Consider the following 18,759-nt stretch of genomic DNA (forward strand, 5'->3'; position numbering starts at 1 on the left):
GCCTCGACGCCATTTTAAAGGGAACCTGCAGGATAGCGTTCATCGCGTGTCACCGTCCAGCCAAGCCACACGCAAACTTTGTGCGCGTGAAGGTTTGCGCATCCATACATGCATACCACTAAGCTGAAAAATTATCAACTTTTCATCGTTGCCGCCCAGATGAGCACCAATCAGCGGGAGTTTTATTGATCGACCAATGAGTGGACAGGATGCTAATCAGTACGTTATACTTGCCGTGTTAGATTTAGAGCTATATGGCATTTGTAAAAAAAAAAAAAAGATATATATAATTAATTATTAATAATTAAAATAATAATTATTGGTAATAATTATTAATAATATATTAATTATAATATTCAATAATTAAGCAGCAGCTTGGGAACTCGTTGCCGCCAGACTGCTGTATCGATGAATCCAGCAGAGGGCGCCGTCTCGCAACTTCACTGAATTTAAGATGTGTTAAGTAAGTATGGTGTTTTTTCACCATTGAATACCATTGAATGTGCTGTTATATATAATATATAATGAGTTTCGGAAACAACAGCCTTACTTCAAATAAGTCAATGAGTCACAAAGCCGAGATGTACTTTAAATCAAATATTGTCAGCATATCATGTTAAATATGAAAGCGGTCCTTGTATGTTCTTCATTCTTTCCCAGAGAGCGTCCTGACGACGTCTACCCCCTCAACAACACACTGCCTGGTCTTACTGTCACCGTTCTTCATAACGGGGGCCACTTTCATCAGCAGGGGGTTGTAAGGTCCGTTGTGGGTGTCGGGGTTTATGGTCTTAGCGTCCGTGCGTTGGAATTTGAGGAGCTGCAGCTGCTGGTTCTCCAGCCTGAGCTTCCTGTTGCGCTCGGTCAAAGCCTCGTGCTCGAGTTGTGCGGTGTTGAAGCGCTTCTTCAGCTCGGGGAACTCCAGCACGTGCGATGGCTCCACCGTCTGTGTCCTGGACTCCTGGGCTAGTTCTTTAGAAGCCACCAGGTCCTTTTGCTGGCTCTCCAGGTGGCGACACATCTCGGCCAACTTCAGGACCCTGGTGCCCTTGGTGATGATGGTCCTCAGGCTCTTGGCGACATTGTTGCTGCGAAGGCTGATCTCGTTGATCATCATCTGGACCGGCACTCGATCCTGAGCCATCTGGCTCAGGAGCATGTGGATCTTGGCTTTGGCGTTGTTCCTGGCGGCCGTCAGCTTAGCCGTCATGGCCGAGTTGTTCTTCTCGGTGGTTTCTAGCCGGGACTGCGTCTCGATGATGGTGTTGTACAGCGCCACGCCCTTCTTGGACGTGGTGACCGAGATTTGTTTTTTCATCTCCATGAGCTCCACGTTCTCCTTCTCGATGACGTAGCGCTTCTCCGCCTTTTGGTTCTTCAGGACCTTCACATTCTGATCCAAGAAAGACTCCTCCACCTCGAAGGCCTTATTCTTCTCATACGCCGAGTGGGCCTCCATGGTCTCGCTGTACAGCCTGTGGATGGTCGCCAAGTCCCGCTGATGGTGTCGCTCCAAGTGGATCAACGTATCCTCAAAACCCACTCGAGACTGCAGGAAGTAGGCGGCCATAGTTTTGCTGAGGAACTCCAGCTTCCGGCCTATGACCTCTTGGCCAATGTCCCACTGCTCCTGCAGGAACTTGACCCTCTTCTCCTGCAAGGTGCACAGACGCTCCACATTCTCCTGGTGGACGCGCCACACCTGGGTGGAGAGACGCTCGGACTCCTGCACACCGCATGCAAACCTGTCCACGGCACGGTTCAGGTCCTGATCGCGCCGCTCGAACGTCCGGCGAAGAGCCGCAATGTCCTCCTTGAGCTGGACGCATCTGTCGCTGCGCAGACCGAGGCGATAGGTGTCCTTCAGCTTCACCGCGTTCGCTGCCGTGTAGGCTTTCTCCTTCTTCAGCTTGTCCCGCAGGATCTGGGGGCGGAGACTGGGGTCGTCTCCTGTACCTTTGCCCTTCTTTCCTTTTCCTTTTCTCGGCATCTTGGCGTGCTCAGCTTGCGTGGAATAATTTCAAAATTGTACGGCAAATGTGCTTGTACAAGGAGGGGGTTAAATATTTAGTTTCCACTGGGAGTAGGACAAAGATGACATCACTGACTGTCACTTAGTGTGATGCATTAGAGAGAATGATGCAACACTGTCATGATGACATGATGTATATTTTCCCTTTGTTGACGTAACTAAGGCATATTTCTTATGTACAGTAGTACATTTGTGTGTCATCAAAGTGAAATTCAATATGGAAGAACATTTGATGGATTTTTTTCATTTGTTAAATTTCTTTAAATCACTCCATAACTACACATTTGGATCAAGTGTTTTTCTTGTGTGATCACATATAATTGTCTATGTCGACTGACAATTTCATCACTAAACCTTGAGATCATTGACTTTTAAACACTTAATTTATAACCGGGGGAAAGCACCATATTTGTGTGTCATACACTTGAACATTTCGCTAGATTGCATTTACCGAACCGTTGTCTCATTATGTGACTTCAACAAAGCGCATTACCGCTCCAATATGGCTGCCACGCACACGCATCGAAAGCTAATGCTAGTGCATAAGGCTGCTAGGTAATATTTAATTTTTTTTAATGATTGAACAATTGTACTTAAACAATGTATGTGTTATATACACACACACATAATCATTGACATGGCAATCAATATAGTACAAATTAATAAAAACATTACCCATAGACGGTGGGTTCACTAAAATGTTACGTCATCAATTTGCGACGGAAGTCCAACGAAGTTCTAGCAATGACGTATATTTTAGCCGACCATTGCAACTTGACACATGAATTACAATCAAAGCAAACATTGCGTTTATAATTACTATTATTATGACTAAAATACGATTTGGTGCCAGTATGCTCTAAAATCCTCCATTACCGTACATTGGTTATTTGGTGGCTGTTGAATAGACACAGCGTCATGTCGTTTCTGGTGGATTCTGTCATCATGTTCACCTCTCAGGTAGCGTAAATAGCTAAATAGTATTTTTTTACCTCTGAATTTAAATCTTTATTAGGTGTGCTTTAGTTCAACCTTGCTCGTAACAAGATACAATTAAAAGTAAAAGAACAAGCTGAATATAAATATATATAAACGTTAGTTGTATTTTTGTCCATTTGCAGGTGCTATTCTTTGGTTTTGGGTGGTTGTTCTTTATGCGTCAGCTTTTCAAAGACTATGAGGTACATATTATTTCTGACTAGTCTTTTATTACCGTTATTAAAGTGTCGGCCTGCGTGTTTGCATATGTTTATATATGATATGTTTGTATATGTTCCCAGGTGCGTCAGTACGTGGTACAGGTGGTATTCTCCATCACCTTTGCCTTTTCGTGTACCATGTTTGAGCTCATCATCTTTGAGATATTGGGTGCCTTGAGTAGCAGGTAAGGAAGGACATGACGGGGACCTCTTGTTATGCGATGCATTCAAATTCATGTCTGCTTCAAGTTCCAGGTATTTTCACTGGAAGCTGAACCTCTATGTGATTCTACTGGTTCTCATCTTTGTGGTGCCCTTTTACATCGGGTATTTTGTGGTTAGCAACATACGCCTGTGTAAGTAACGACATGTATCTACGTATCTATCTCACCTATCTAACAAAGGTCTGTTTGCTTTGTGTAGTGCACAGACAGAGGCTGCTGTTTGCATGCATGGTGTGGTTTACCTTCATGTATTTCTTCTGGAAATTGGGCGATCCATTCCCCATACTGAGTCCAAAACATGGTGAGTCGGCGTCCTCGCTCCTCCCTGCGTGTAAACAGTATAAGCACAGTACATGTTACATTGGTTATTATATTTCCTTCAGGCATTCTGTCCATCGAGCAGCTGATCAGTCGTGTGGGTGTGATCGGCGTCACGCTGATGGCTCTCTTGTCGGGCTTCGGTGCCGTCAACTGTCCCTACACGTACATGTCATACTTCCTAAGGTAGGCTCAGCTTTCAGTTTCAGTTACGTTCCTCAGGATATCATAAGTCTCAATAGGTCGTCATAACAACAACAACAGAAGGGATGGTCATTATTTGCTTTTACTGTTTTAGACCTGGGCAAAGTGGATTGATCCGCTGGTGGAATTTCTTGGTTTCAATCGGTTATTTCAGGGCTGCATGTGTTTGTTTACATGTCAATCATGAATTAATGTATGTTTACATTTCTATTATTACAGTTACAAGTTCCAAAACCCGCATGTTAGGTTAACTATATGTGCTATATGTATTAGGTTTGTCTATATGAGCCCTGTGATTGGCTGGCCACCAGCCTCTCACCCCAAGTCAGCTGGGATAGGCTCCAGCACCCCCGCGACCCTCGTGAGGATAAGCGGTAGAAAACGAATGAATGTTTTATTTAGCATTTTTTTAATTACTTTTGACAGGAACGTAACAGACAGCGACATCCTGGCTTTGGAGAGGCGGTTGCTCCAAACGATGGACATGATTGTTAGCAAGAAAAAACGGTAGGTTAAAAATCCATGCATACTGTATGTACAGTAGAGTGCAAAACTATTTTCCTCCTTCCCCTTTTTGTATGTTTACATGTTTCAGATGATCAAACAGTTAAAATATTAGTCAATGACAACAAAAACATAACTTTACTGACATCAATTGAGCTCTACTAGTCAGGAAAAGGTTATAAAGCCATTTCCTAAGCTTTGGGACTCCAGCAAACCACAGTGAGAGCCATTATCCACAAATTTGCGAAAACATGGAAGAGTGGTGAAACTCCCCAGGAGCGGCCGGCCAACCAAAAAGACCCCAAGAGCACAGCGACGACTCATCCAAGAGGTCACAAAAGACCCCGCAACAACATCCAAAGAACTGCAGGCCTCAGTTAAGGTCAGTCAGTGTTCATGACTCCACCGTAAGAAAGACACTGGGCAGAAATGGAAGCCATGGTGGAGTTCCAAGGGCAGAAATGGAAGCCATGGTGGCGTTCCAAGGGCAGAAATGGAAGCCATGGCGGAGTTCCAAGACCCAAACCGCTGCTGAACAAACAATTTTGCCAGAAAAACATCTTGAGAATATTCCCCCAAAAGTCTGGGGGAATACTCTGTGGTCTGACGAGACAAACTGTGTGTCCTAGTACATCTGGCGTAAAAGTTTCAGAATAAGTACATCATGCCAACAGTAAAACATGGTGGTGGTAGTGTGATGGTTTTGCTGCTTCAGGACCTGGAAGACTTCCTGTGATAAATGGAATCATGAATTCTGCTGTGGGGCTGCACGGCGGTCAAGTGGTTAGCGCGCAGACCTCACAGCTAGGAGACCATGGTTCAATTCCACTCTCGGCTATGTTCTCACACATGCTAGGTTAATTGGCCACTCCAAATTGTCCGTAGGTATGAATGTGAGTGTGAATGGTTGTTTGTCTATATGTGCCCTGGGATTGGCTGGCCACCAGTCCAGGGTGTACCCCGCCTCTCGACAGCTGGGATAGGCTCCAGCACCCCCGCGACCCTCGTGAGGATAAGCGGTAGAAAATGAGTGAATGAATGTGTACTATATTGTGTAATATGAGCGTAAATGTAACTATAGGGGTGTTATTTCATGCCTAGAGGGCTCTAATAGTGTTTATAAAACACATTTGGAAGGTCGTGAACAGGTTTTCTATGCTCTAAGTAAGAAAATATTCCATTAATAAGGAGAAATCCTACTTCACCGGAATAAGCGGTAGAAAATGAATGAATGAATTCTGCTGTTAACCAAAAAAAAACAAAAAACGTGAAGCTGAAACCAACTTGGTTCTGCAGCAGGACAATGAACCAAAACAAACCAGCAAGTCCACCTCTGATTGGCTGAAGAAGTCCTGAGTCCAGAGTCCTGACCTCAATCCTATTGAGTCGAGTTAAAAAGACACTTCAGTGTGGCTGAATGACAACAATTCTGCAAAGCTGCAAAGCTGAATGGGCCACAATTCCTCCTCAGCCATGAAAGAGACTCATTGCAAGTTATCCCAAATTTTGATTGCAGTTGTTGCTGGTCAGGGCGGCGTTGTCATGGACTAATATTTCTATTAGTTTGCTGATCTGAAACATTAAAGTTTGCCCAACATGCCAAACTGTTTTATGAAAGACGTTTGTCCTGGTGCAGCATCGCCATGACGCGGAGGCAGATGTACCAACGTGGCGAGGACCACAACAAACAGACGGGACTGTGGGGCATGATCAAGAGCGTCACGTCGCCGCCAACGGGGAGCGAAAGTACCCTTCCTTTTAACACCCACCTGATTAAAATGGCCTCTTCCCTTCCTGACCGCCGTTGCTCTGCTTCCATGCAGACCTGTCACTCATCCAGCAGGAGGTCAACGCCCTGGAGGAGCTCAGCAGACAGCTCTTCCTGGAGACCGTAGACCTGCAAGCCACCAAGGTAAGGTCGTCGTTAACAAGTAGAAATGTTGCGGTGACGCTGACTCCATTTGTCTTTAGGAGCGCATTGAGTACTCCAAGACGTTCCAGGGAAAGTACTTCAACTTCCTCGGCTACTTCTTCTCCATCTACTGCGTGTGGAAGATTTTTATGGTGAGGCCACCAACGGCAGACTTGCTGAATTATTCTTAATAATATTTCTACCTGTCCGTCACAGGCCACCATAAACATCGTGTTCGATCGCGTGGGAAAGACGGATCCTGTGACCAGAGGCATTGAAATAACGGTCAACTACTTGGGCATCCAGTTTGATGTAAGACCTCGTTCCGTGCACGCTGATACACACCCAGAATGGGAAGACAACGTATGGACAAATGTATAAGATGGGGGTGTCCAATGTGTGGTCTTCCTCCCTGGACGAGACACCTCAGCCACCTTTCCATTGTGACTACAGACGTAGTTTACCACCACCAAAATGTAATCCCGTGTTATTCTTTTTCTTCATAATATCTCCAAGTTATTTCTCAGAAAAATTGTGACTTTCCTTTTAAAATATATAATTTTGCCTAAATATTTTGACTTTATTATCAAAAAATTATAGCTGCTTTTCACATTTCTGCATTTTTTAATTTCCCAAATATTTCGATTTATGGATGTAAAATTATGACTTTATTCTTGTAACTCATAATATTATTTATTTCATATTTATATTATATATAATTATTTATTTTAGCATTTAATATTATCATCTTATTCTCAGTTTTGCTGTTTTTTTTATTTTTTATAATGTGGCACAGGTCACAAAAAAACTGCAAATGCTGCACTTTGGACACCCCCGACTTAGGGTGAATAAGATTTACCTTAAAAACGGCCCAATTTTTGGGTGAATAAGATTTACCTTAAAAACGGCCCAATTTTTGGACAAAACAAAAAGTATACTGGTTTTATTTGATTAATTATTATTTTTTTCTTGTATTTATTTATTTTTTATTGTCTTTTTTCAGGTGAAGTTTTGGTCTCAGCACATCTCCTTCATCCTGGTGGGCATCATCATCGTGACATCCATACGAGGCCTACTCATCACCCTGACGAAGGTACAAAGATGACGCCACGGCGACGCCTCTGCGTCAGTCTGAATGAGTCCTCTCCCTTTGTAGTTCTTCTACGCCATATCCAGCAGCAAGTCCTCCAACGTCATCGTGCTGGTACTGGCTCAGATCATGGTGAGAACCCTCGTTCTTCATCTCACCCGGTCATCGTTAAGCCAGCGTCGTTACATTTGCGTCTCGTGACGTCATCAGGGCATGTACTTTGTGTCGTCGGTGCTGCTGATGCGCATGAGCATGCCGCTGGAGTACCGCTCCATCGTCACGGAGGTGCTGGGGGAGCTGCAGTTCAACTTCTACCACCGCTGGTTTGACGTCATCTTCCTCGTCAGCGCCCTGTCCAGCATCCTCTTCCTCTACCTGGCCCACAAGCAGGCACCAGAGAAACACATGGCGCTCTGACAACGCCGTGTACTACGTAAATCTTTTTTTTTTAACTTTAATGGTAGTGGAATTGATCCTGTGCAGTGTTCCTGAATCAGGAGCGAATGCTATGGGAAACATTAGGAATAAAAGTTGGGATTTGTACTTTGGATTTTTCATCTTGGCTGAACAGACTTGAGCAAAGCCATTATTATTTCATTTCGTATCGCTTGACTAAACCATTCACTTTCCATTGAGGGCAAAATAATCCTTCTGGCTCACTTTCTGGATTTATTCTTTTAAAATATGTCATTTTTTAATGAAGGGAATGAATCATCATAAAAAGTCTTTTCAAGCACTAAAAAGACAAGACGTACCATTTGGTCACAGCTCTTTTTTTTTTAATCACAGCAAGTCTGAAGCAGTAAAACGGCTCCAGGCCATCACACTACCACCACCACATTTTACCACATATGATGTTCTTTTTCTGGAACGTGGCATTAGTTTTACACCAGATGTAATAATAAGACACACGTCTTCCAAAAAGTTCCAACATTTGTCTCCTTAGAGTATTTTCCCATTTTGCCAGTGTTTTCCAACAAAATTCAGACGAGCTTTGATGTTCTGGTGGCTTTCATCTTGGAACTCTGACACCCATGCAGCCCCAGACCACGACGCACGCTACCACCATCATTCTTGACTTTAGGAAAGACAAAATGATCTTAGAGCCCCCAAAGGGGACATGGAAATAAAAATTGATGGTCAAAGTCAAACTTTTGCAAGCTATTGCAAAAGTTTTCCGTTACCACACAAAACTATGTTTGGTAGCAGCAGGACACGCTTCCCAGGACACGCTTCCCAGGACACGCTTCCAGTCATAGCTTGTTTCCGCATGGTGTAAAAATGGGGTGCAGATGCATCATTTCATTTCCATCTTCCATCTAAAGTGAAAGTAAAGGAAGAAGAACGGCTATAAAGACGAATGGGCTGCTCTTTATTTGGAGTTTCAAAGCAAACATCCACTCTGAACACGGAAGAGCTCACAAACGTTTTTTTTCTCCATTATTTCTTCTTATTATATATATATATATATATATATATATATATATATATTAAAAATAGAGAGCGGGTGAGATAAAGTTATGTTGCTAGCAAGAAGGCTAACTGGTGTGTCGTCCCCTCTTAAAGTCTGTCATCCAAACTTGCACAAGAAGAAGATGAAGACACGGATGGCGTCTGCAAAGAGACAAACACGTCATTGAGTTGGAGACGGAATTGAAAAGAAACTTTAAAAAGTGAACCTTTACATCGGAATGATGATTTTATGGTGATAGTTTATAGATGTGGTTGCCGTGGATACAAGAGTGTACATTCCTTCATAGAATACGTAAAGCTGCTCACTCTCTCTCTAGCCGGAGTTTGCCGTTCCTCCTCTCCGTTGTGGACTTGGTTCTCGGCTCGTGGCGTCCACTGCAGCATCTCCCGTGTGATGGCCACCCCTTTGGCCTTCAGCTGCTCGTAGACGCTCTTGGTGGCCACCAGCAGCTCCAGAGAACTTCCGCTGCCGTGGATCAGGTCCACCACCTCGTTGTGGGTGCTCATCTCCACGTTCTTCCCGTTGACCTCCACCACCAAGTCGTCGTCCTCCAGACCGGCCCGGTCGGCGACTCCGCCCTTCACCACCTGAGATGAACGTTGGCCTCCCACGTCACAGCGGTTTTCATCTTGCGTGCGTCAGCGACAACGCATCACTCCCGTTCTCAAAACGCTCCGCTGGATTCCCATCGTTTCCCGGACCGGGTACAAGATTTCCAGTTTGACCCATCAGTGTTTCCATGGCAACGCTCCCCGCTACCTCAAGGAACTAGTTTCCCTTCAACCGTCAACACGCAAACTCCGTTCCTCAAACGCCGACCTTCTTAAACACGTCAAAACCAAGCTTGGAACCACGGGAGAGCGGGCCTTTTGCTCAGTCGCCCCACAGTTTGCTGACCCTTTTAAAAGAGGACTTAAAATCTTTTACCTTTTTTAGCAGATGTTTAGTCTATTTGCCCCATGTTGTTCATTTTACCCCCACGTTTTTAATACTTTTTTTTATCTTGCACTCAAGTTTTTAATACTTTTGTTTTTTTTCTCTGAAGTTTTCTTTTTTATTCATTTTTCCTGTGAAGCACTTTGTGATTCTGAAGAATGGAAAGTGCATTATAAATTGAATTCATTATTTTTATTATTTTATTATTTTATTATTTTATTATTTTATTATTTTATTTTATTATTTTATTATTTTATTATTTTATTATTTTATTATTTTATTATTTTATTATTTTATTGATGCATGTTCAAATGAAGTTAAACCATTATTATTATTATTATTATTATTATGTTATTATTATCATTACTTTTATTATTATTATTATTATTATTATTATTATTATGATTATTATTTTAATTATTATTATTATTATTATCATCACATAGACGTGGTTGCTTACCTCTTTAATGTACTGGCCATAAACCCCCGAGATGCCGTTTAAGTGGAAGCCAAATCCAGACGCTCCCTTCTCCATCTTACACAGTTTAGGCTTGAGTTCCTCCTCCTTCTCCTCCTTCTCCTCCTTCTCCTCCTCCACAGCAGGTGTGGATGACGTCACCATGGGGAAGGTGGTCGCCTCGGAGTAACTGGGTGGGGAAAGAGAGTCCTTCTTCTCCTCCCAGAAGAGCATGGGTGACACCTGAGCCTGCGTGGGCCCCAACATGTTCATTCATATTTCACATCACGTTTCAAATATGAATTATGTATTCAAATACCATATTTGGAATGAGCTTGTGAACTGGCGGTCTTACCTGAGCGTACATGAGGTCGGCGTCCTTGTCCACCACGAGGAGGCAGCACTTGGCGCCACTCCGCCTGATGGCGTCCACCACCTCCTCATGAGTCCGGCCGTTTACCTCCAGGCCGTCCACAGCCACCAGCCTGTCCGAGTCCCTGAGACCCCCCGTCTCTGCTGGACTCCCCCTGTCTATGTCCCTGATCACGTGTCCTGTAGGAAAGGACGCTGTGAGCGCGCTCATCTCCATGGTTACAAGAGTTGCCAAAGACCTGCCTCCGGTGCCGGGCTCCTCCTTGAGCAGGAAGCCGTACCCGCCGGGCCCTTTGGTCAAGTGGACGATGCGTGGCCGGTGAGGGAGACACTTGGTGGTGGCGAAGCGTGTGGTGATCTTGAGGGACAGGCTTTGGTAGTGGCGGTCCGCCTCGTCGTCCACCAGGAGGAACACCAGGCTGCTGCCCGCCATCTTGATCTTGTCCACCACTTGTTCGTACGCGCAGCTCTCGATGTTCTCCCCGTTGACTTCCAGAAGACGGTCGTTCAGTTGGACCCCGGCCTGGTCTGCCGCACCGCCCGGGACCACCTCCGTTATGAAGACGCCCTGCTCACCTGGGAAGGATTTACACCAAAGGACTTTTTATGGCTTTTCAGGTCATTTTGGCTTTTATCAATGAATATGTGTCACATTTGCCAGAGGATATTCAATAAAAACATTTACAATCTTCATGTCTGATTCTTTAATGAGCCTGAAATGACAAAGCTACACAAAAGGCATTTCACCAAATGAGCCTTTGAAATCCACCGGAAAGGACATTTTTATCCTCCTACTTTATATGCCTTTTGTTCACGTTCAACTACTGGCCTTCTGGCTTGCAGTTTAGCATTTGGCCACCAGATGGTGCTGCGTTCCCCACCATTTCAAGCATGCAGAAACACTCACATTGGAAATAAATCCACAATAAAGTTCTGCTACATTTAGAAATATTGAGAGCAGAGACTTAAAACTTCATTTGAAAATAAATTTATAACTTTATTTGTAAATGTTAAACTAAATGTAAATTCACTACTTTATTCTCATCAATGGACAATTTTATTCTGGTAATAATATGACTGCTTTTCTCATAAATGTACAACTTTTTTCATGTAATCATCAAACTTTTCTTGAAAATGTATTACTTTTAATACATTTACATTTTTTCATAAATTTACATTTCTTTCATAAATTCACAACTTTATTCTCTTAAATTTGTGACTTCATTCTTGTAATATTATGCCTTTTTTGTTGTAAATTAATAAATGGACAACTTTTCTTCTAATAGTATGACTTTTTTCTTGTAAATTCACAACTTTATTCTCTTAAATTTATAACTTCATTCTTGTAATAGTATGACTTTTTTCCTCGTAAATTCACAACTTTACTCTCATAAATGGAGAGTATAAAACTTTATTCTTGTAATATTACTACTGTTTTTCTCATAAATGTACAACTTTTTTCTGGTAATAATCAAACTTGTAAATTGCTGACGTTAGTCTACTACATTTATGACTTTATTCTTGTAATATGATGTTTTTTTCTCGTAAATTTATTGGTTTTAATACATTTACATTTCAGATTTTCTAATAATTGTGAGATGTAATTAACATTTTTTTGTTATAACTTTACAACTTTATTCTTGTAAATGTCTGACTTTATTCTAGTACATTTATGACTTTATTCTTGTAATATTATGATTTATTCTCATAAATTTATTTTTAAATGCATTAAAAAATGTCATAAATTAACTTTTTTCATAAAATTTCATCTTATTATTTTACTTTTATTTTACTTTATTCTTGTAACATGACATCTTTTTTCTCGTAAATTCAGAACTTTATTCTCATAAATGGACAACATTATTGTCATAATATTATGACTTTTTCTTGTTAATTTATTTTTTTATACATTTACATTTTTCATAAATTTACATTTTTTTCTCCACAAGGTTACAACTTTATTCTCCTAATGTTATGATTTTATTCTTGTAACAGTATGTTTTTCTCGTCAACTTACAACTTATTTAATTCATTTATGATGTTTTCCTCATTAATTTCCAACTTTATTCTCGTAATATTATGACTTTTGTCTTGTGAATTTACAACTTTTTCTTGTAAATCTGTGACTTTATTCTTGTAATATTACAACTGTTTTTCTCATAAATTTACAACTTTTTTCTTGTACATTTACTGCCTTATTTCTTGTAATAACACACCTTTTACTCATAAATTACATACCCACTGACGGTATAATACTATAGAAATTAAACTTGAGTAGCAATGAAATGTATGTATTGGCTGTTTTATGATGCCGTCACTAAAAAGTCTCACCTTTAACCGAGCGAAGAGAGAAGCCATAGCCAGAGCCGGACTTGACCAGGTAGCAGAGTCGAGCTTTTAGGTCCCGCCGGTCCCCGCCGTTGACCGCTGGTGTATGTTGAGGCTCACCCAGGTTGGCTCCTTGGGTCTTGGCCTGCTTGTAGGAAGCTTCATCAAGAATGTGGAAGGTGACCGTGGCCCCGCTGCTTCTCACCAGCTCCACCACCTAAAAGGCCAAGACACAAAGTAGTTCAGGACTACGTAGCGCAGTACAGGTCCACCCAGCACATACACACCTCAGAATGGGAAAGCCCATCCACAAATTTTCCATTGACTCGAAGGATGCGGTCTCCATCTTTCATGCCGGATAGTTCAGCAGGACTTCCCGTATCCAAGCAGCGGATCAGGTGGCCATCCTCGCCCTGCTCCGCCCTCAAGTAGAAGCCCAAAGTCTGACCCGGCAGCTTGGTTAGAGAAATCACCTTTGGCTTGTAGGCGGCCATGTTCTACCAGAGACAATCAGGACTTATTGTGATGTAATGGCATCCCTTCCTATTCAAATGATGATGAAATGATGATGAAATGCCTTAGAAACGTCCTCCGATGAGTTCATCTTGCATGCACGTGTCACACGTAGTTAATGGTTAATCACTCAAGTTGGTGATGACTCCGACGGCAAAGACCAGCTGAACTTTGAACCCACATTATTACCCTTGTTATCAAATGTTATTATTGTTAAATGATAGTGACCAGCACATGCACGTGCAAATCAACATCATTTGTAACAACGCTAAATTTTACATTCAAAAATAACAAATTCTTTTAAATTTCAAATGTATTGTCTTAAAATTCCAAAACATGTTATAGTTTTGTTTAGATTTTAAAAAATCAAATAAAAGAAAATAAATACTTGTATGTATGACAATGACTGCAGAATATAATAGAGTACTATTTGTATATAATAATGTTTAATTTTTTGAAATAGCAGGAATAATGTAAAGTTAGTCTAAACGTAGACATCAGCATGAGGACATCAACTTGTATTGCTCGTCTGTTTAAGTACAGCCCAGTGACGCCAACGCCATCAATCACAAGCGGTCAAGTGCGGGCTCGCTCACCGTCAGCTCCAGTCTTGACTCGGTCGCCGTCCCAAAGCCAGAGAGCGTACCTGTGGCTGCTCCAGGTGCGTCCGGAGTCTTCTAATGCCCAAGTCCTCAGAGAGGACTTTGATGGGCCAAAGGTGAGCCTAAAGGTTGAGTTATTTAACAGTGACACCAAGGAGTGCCTCCGCAAGGCTGGGAAGCGTTATGTCATCGCTTCTTGGAAAGAAGCCTTATTACGACTTTATTCTCGTGATATTACCACCTTCTTTCTCAAATGTACTACTTTACTCATAATATTATGACTTTTCTTGTCGATGTACAACTTTGTTTACAAAAATCTCAGTTTCAATACGGCCCTAATACTTTGTCATACAAAGTATTCCTGTTTATGAATGAAAATACATCAAGATATGATCAAGATATGAGTGCTTGAGTGTGGTTTCCCAGGTGGGAGGGTGCTTAAGCTATAAAAACTTACAGTATGATTCCTCAGCTGTTTGGGATGGGACAAAGGTGAGACCGTCTCAACTCAGTCCTGAAAACAAATGCACTGAAATTACTAAAAAAGAATGCATTCATGTGTTTATTCACAGTCATTTTCATATTCTTTAGATGGCAACATCCAACATTATAACATTATCATGTAACATTATAATATAACATTATCATGTAACATTATAATATAACATTATCATGTAACATTATAATATAACATTATCATGTAACATTATAATATAACATTATAATGTAACATTATCATGTAACATTATCATGTAACATTATAATGTAACATTATAATAACATTATCATGTAACATTATCATGTAACATTATAGGTACAAGTTATCCAAAATTATAAGGGGCCTGTTTCTTCTCTTGACCTTGTGGTGTTTCAATGTTTGGTCATGAGCGTTTGTCCATCCATCCATCCAGCCATTTTCTATGTCGCCTATCCTCACGAGGGGTGCGGGAATGCTGGAGCCTATCCAAGGGCACATACAACCATTCCCACTCACATTCATACCTATGGACAATTTGGAGTGGCCAATTAACCTTAAGAATTCCCAACATGAAAGATATGGTAAGGTTGTTCTGAGGCTGCCAGCTAAGCCTAAGGTGGAGCCACGGGTGGAGCCTCGGATGGAGCCTCAGGTGGAGCCTCAGGTGGAGCCTCAGACTGATCCTCAGCTGAAGCCTCCGTCTCCTGTGGAGTAAGGCCTGTGATACATTTAGGGAACCATTTGAGAACAGTAGTGGTGCCTTGCTCATTCCAGTCGCCTTCAGCCCTGTCCTGCAATCATGTGGAATACAAGAAGAATACATGATGAAACATTTACAATTTGTACTGCTACTAAGACAGCGGCAACAGCGGCACGCAGACGAGAATGTTCAGTCAGACGGTATTGTTTTCATGCCATTGGTTAGGTTCTTATTTTTAGAATATCATTTCATCTACATTGTTTAGCTGCCATAATGATTTGCGGCAAGACACCCCGAGTTATCTAATCATAGTTCAACAGTTACAGGCAGTGTGGTGCAGCTTTCTGGTTTGAACATGTACTAAGAATCAGCAGATGCTCATGAAAAAGAACAACATAGACGAAGAGGCTGCGTCGTTAGTCGAAAGAGAATTTACATCAGCCGGGATGTTGTTTTATGACTGCCTTTCAGGCAATGTCTGCAGCAGTAATGAGTAGATGTGCTGTTTGCTGATTACCTGTTCTATCTGGTGATATTCACCGTGTTGCTCACAGCCGATGTCGAACACGTACTTCCCTGGGCCAAACGGCTGCCAAATAAACAACAAGACCTTGATTATTATCGACAGTGAGAATTATTAATAATATATAAGCGCTAATCAAACCCGAACATGTCAGCCTAATTAATGATTCATGCTTTTTATTTGCGAGCAAGTGTGTGGTCAAGCTAGTCGCTAGCGGGCTAGTAGCTAGCAAGAGTGGTGGGGTGTCCCTATGCCTATAACATACTTCTTTGGCGTAACAATGTTAATGACAATAAAAACCACAATATCCATGTAACTTTGTTAATTAATCTACAGGTCATATTATGAAAATGGAGCGTTGTTGGGTTTTTTTTTCGAGACGGCTTCACAGGCAGAATAGTTGCGTCCCTTAATATGAATTCTTTGCTGCCTGTTTTTATACCTTTACAAGGCATACAGAAGAAGAAGATGTGTGTTCCTTCATGTCTCGCATAAGGATTGTGGATGATGGGCAACATTTTTTTTAAAAGTGCAGTTTAAGCTTGTGTGTATTGAATAAATGTGTTAAGAACTTTGGATTTTAATTTTCAACAGAAGCTTGTGTAATTATTTTTAAAATTACTATTATTATATTATTGTGCTTGTTGTGAGATAATTCAAGTGTGCGATACAAACCTGTTCCCACCATCAAACCTGGCACAATAACATTACTAGTGACACCTAGTGCCCACCGTAGAGTACTACAGTTCATAAATGCATCTTTTGAATGCTTTATATTTTTATTTAAGTTAATTTAGCCATTGTTATGCTTTAAAATTCATGGAAAAAATACAAAAAATTTAAATATGATTTCTCCCTAAATACAAAAAACAACTTACAATATTGTCGACAAAGTTGCTTTTGTATCTGTGGTTGGCATGGATGAACTCTCCAAGGGACTGAATCTTGCCATTCTCCCATTTTCCAGTGTACACGGAGCCAGTGTCATGGTAATGGTAAGTGCCCTGACCGTGCCTATCAAAAAAACCCAACAGAAATACAAGCAAAGCCATCATTTTTTTCTTGTAACAGAAAATGTCACTAAATAAGAACTCTGATAACTCTTTAATGTCATTTGCTAAATACTATCCTCACTGAAAACAAACACAAATATAGTTGACAGGCCTGAAAGCAAAGGAAAATATGACTCACCAGACACACAGGATTAACTGAATTAACTCTTCTACATTAGTTAAATCTTTTGCTTGAGGTTGTTGATGTCCCATATTTTTGTTCAATACATGCAATCTTTAATAGAATCCCATGTAAATGTAGTTTTGGTGCTTAGTGGATATCTTGTATGCATGATGACAAAACTAGAAAAGGAAATTATTGAGGTATCGTGGTACAGAAATAGGGAAAGTAGTGTGCATGTCTCCCGGCTACTCAGTGCAAGAGTATTGTGCTATTGTACTATTAGGGTTAGCTTCTTTTAACACTTGTAAGATGTGACAGTATTCTTAAAACACCACCTGCTTGATAAATAAAGGTTTTCTGATGGGGACAGTTGACTTTGGAAGAAATTAAAGTTTTGAAATATTACCAAAATCCAGGTAGAAGTGATATGTGTTATGATGAAAGTGCAGAAATACCTCATGTGGTTCAGCCACTGTCCCTCATACGTGTCCCCGTTGGAATAACTGTAAACACCATGGCCCTTTCTCAGGTCTTCGGACCAAGAACCTGGTAGACAAGCCCAATTTGTCTTCAATTCCAAACCTCCAACCACTCGTCATAACATGAGAGACGGCTATTGGCACACACCTTCATATTTGGATCCATCTGGGTAGTAGAAGATACCTTGCCCATGTTTCATGTTTTGATGATAGTCTCCTACATATCTCGCCCCATTGACAAAGCGATATGTTCCCTATTGACAGGACGCATGCGCCGCAAGTATTTATCATTGACAACAGTAACGCTAACAATCAATCATACCTTGCCGTGTCGTTTGCCATGTTCATATCGTCCTTGATAAACGTCTCCTTTTGGCAGGATAGCCTTTCCCGTTCCATGTCTTTCTCCTGCTTCGTTTCGGTCGCCTTCATATTCCTGCACCGATGAAAAAAATCAACAAATAAAAGGCAAAAAATGAGCTTGTTAGCATGATAACCGACAATTAAGCTAGCGTTACCTTAAAATAGCAAGGTAAAATATGTTTTAAACTCACCCCGAGTTTATTGCGCTCCTCGTCAAACTCGTCAGAATCTAAGTCGGACATTATAAATGTGTTGAAAAGTGGTGGTAAATGACAAAGTTTTGTTAGAGAAGAAGTTGTGACAAGTTTGGGTCTGGAGGCGTTGAAACGCCACCAAGCTTAAAAACCGGAAGTCTACATCAGCTCGTGTCCTGGCAACAAATAAGCAATAAAACATATACAGTTATTTCTGTGCATGTGCGTGACCCCCCCCCCCCCCCCCCCCCACCCACATATACCCCCATACTCGTCAACATCCAAACATTGCATGACGTGAAGAATACATTTTTAAACGCTTTGATATTGTATGGAAGATGTTTGGCCACCCATTCAGCCATTTGTTTTCTATACAGTTTATGCTCACGAGGTTCGCGGGGTATGTTTGGGCATATTCAATTTATTTCTCTCGGTTGTACTTTCGTTTCGATTATAAAACAATGTAATAGTTTAAAAATAGCTATATTTGTTAAGCATTCCAGTCAGTGAACAATCTTTTCCCTCTAATCACTGTATAATAGTTATAGTAAAACCTGCTCGCTTGTTTGCAGTTGCTATGACAACGACTGTTCACGTGACAAACGCAGCCATTCCTTTTCATTTCCAAATGTCAATAATGTATGCTATTTATCTACACGTTTATATTATTTAATAGTTAAA

General features: G+C 41.3%; 4 protein-coding genes across 6 annotated transcripts; 1 reads left to right on the top strand and 3 right to left on the bottom strand.

Annotated features, from left to right (window-relative positions):
* Positions 1–439: 439 nt before the first annotated feature.
* Positions 440–2,062, bottom strand: LOC131136010 (dynein regulatory complex subunit 2-like). Its single transcript, XM_058082459.1, has one exon. The coding sequence runs from the start codon at positions 1,988–1,990 to the stop codon at positions 647–649; it is 1,344 nt and encodes a 447-aa protein (XP_057938442.1). The 5' UTR covers positions 1,991–2,062; the 3' UTR covers positions 440–646.
* Positions 2,063–2,738: 676 nt separating this feature from the next.
* si:ch73-390b10.2 (Golgi pH regulator) lies at positions 2,739–7,970 on the top strand. The gene is made up of 14 exons (XM_058082458.1): positions 2,739–2,992; positions 3,154–3,213; positions 3,313–3,416; positions 3,481–3,587; positions 3,655–3,756; positions 3,839–3,959; positions 4,404–4,484; positions 6,118–6,227; positions 6,305–6,393; positions 6,453–6,545; positions 6,610–6,705; positions 7,397–7,486; positions 7,550–7,615; positions 7,694–7,970. Exons 1-14 carry the CDS (start codon positions 2,951–2,953, stop codon positions 7,898–7,900), a joined length of 1,368 nt encoding a protein of 455 aa, XP_057938441.1. The 5' UTR covers positions 2,739–2,950; the 3' UTR covers positions 7,901–7,970.
* Positions 7,971–8,064: 94 nt separating this feature from the next.
* On the bottom strand, positions 8,065–14,794 carry pdzk1 (PDZ domain containing 1). Of its 3 annotated transcripts, none has more exons than XM_058082456.1 (7): positions 14,623–14,794; positions 13,338–13,547; positions 13,054–13,267; positions 10,966–11,298; positions 10,706–10,902; positions 10,354–10,599; positions 8,065–9,544 (listed from the first exon to the last, which is right to left on the bottom strand). In XM_058082456.1, the coding sequence occupies exons 2-7, from the start codon at positions 13,542–13,544 to the stop codon at positions 9,197–9,199; spliced, it is 1,545 nt and encodes a 514-aa protein (XP_057938439.1). In that variant the 5' UTR covers positions 13,545–13,547; positions 14,623–14,794; the 3' UTR covers positions 8,065–9,196. The 3 variants fall into 3 exon arrangements, with proteins under 3 accessions (XP_057938439.1, XP_057938440.1, XP_057938438.1); XM_058082457.1 differs by having other exon boundaries at positions 8,065–9,097; positions 9,263–9,544; positions 13,338–14,794; XM_058082455.1 differs by having other exon boundaries at positions 13,338–14,794.
* A 184-nt stretch (positions 14,795–14,978) lies between these two features.
* rsph1 (radial spoke head component 1) lies at positions 14,979–18,251 on the bottom strand. Its single transcript, XM_058082470.1, has 7 exons — positions 18,076–18,251; positions 17,844–17,957; positions 17,670–17,775; positions 17,498–17,588; positions 16,745–16,880; positions 15,861–15,932; positions 14,979–15,434 (listed from the first exon to the last, which is right to left on the bottom strand). The coding sequence occupies exons 1-7, from the start codon at positions 18,124–18,126 to the stop codon at positions 15,255–15,257; spliced, it is 750 nt and encodes a 249-aa protein (XP_057938453.1). The 5' UTR covers positions 18,127–18,251; the 3' UTR covers positions 14,979–15,254.
* Positions 18,252–18,759: the final 508 nt, after the last annotated feature.

The sequence above is a fragment of the Doryrhamphus excisus genome, chromosome 9 (assembly GCF_030265055.1).
Source record: "Doryrhamphus excisus isolate RoL2022-K1 chromosome 9, RoL_Dexc_1.0, whole genome shotgun sequence".
NCBI lineage: Eukaryota > Metazoa > Chordata > Actinopteri > Syngnathiformes > Syngnathidae > Doryrhamphus > Doryrhamphus excisus.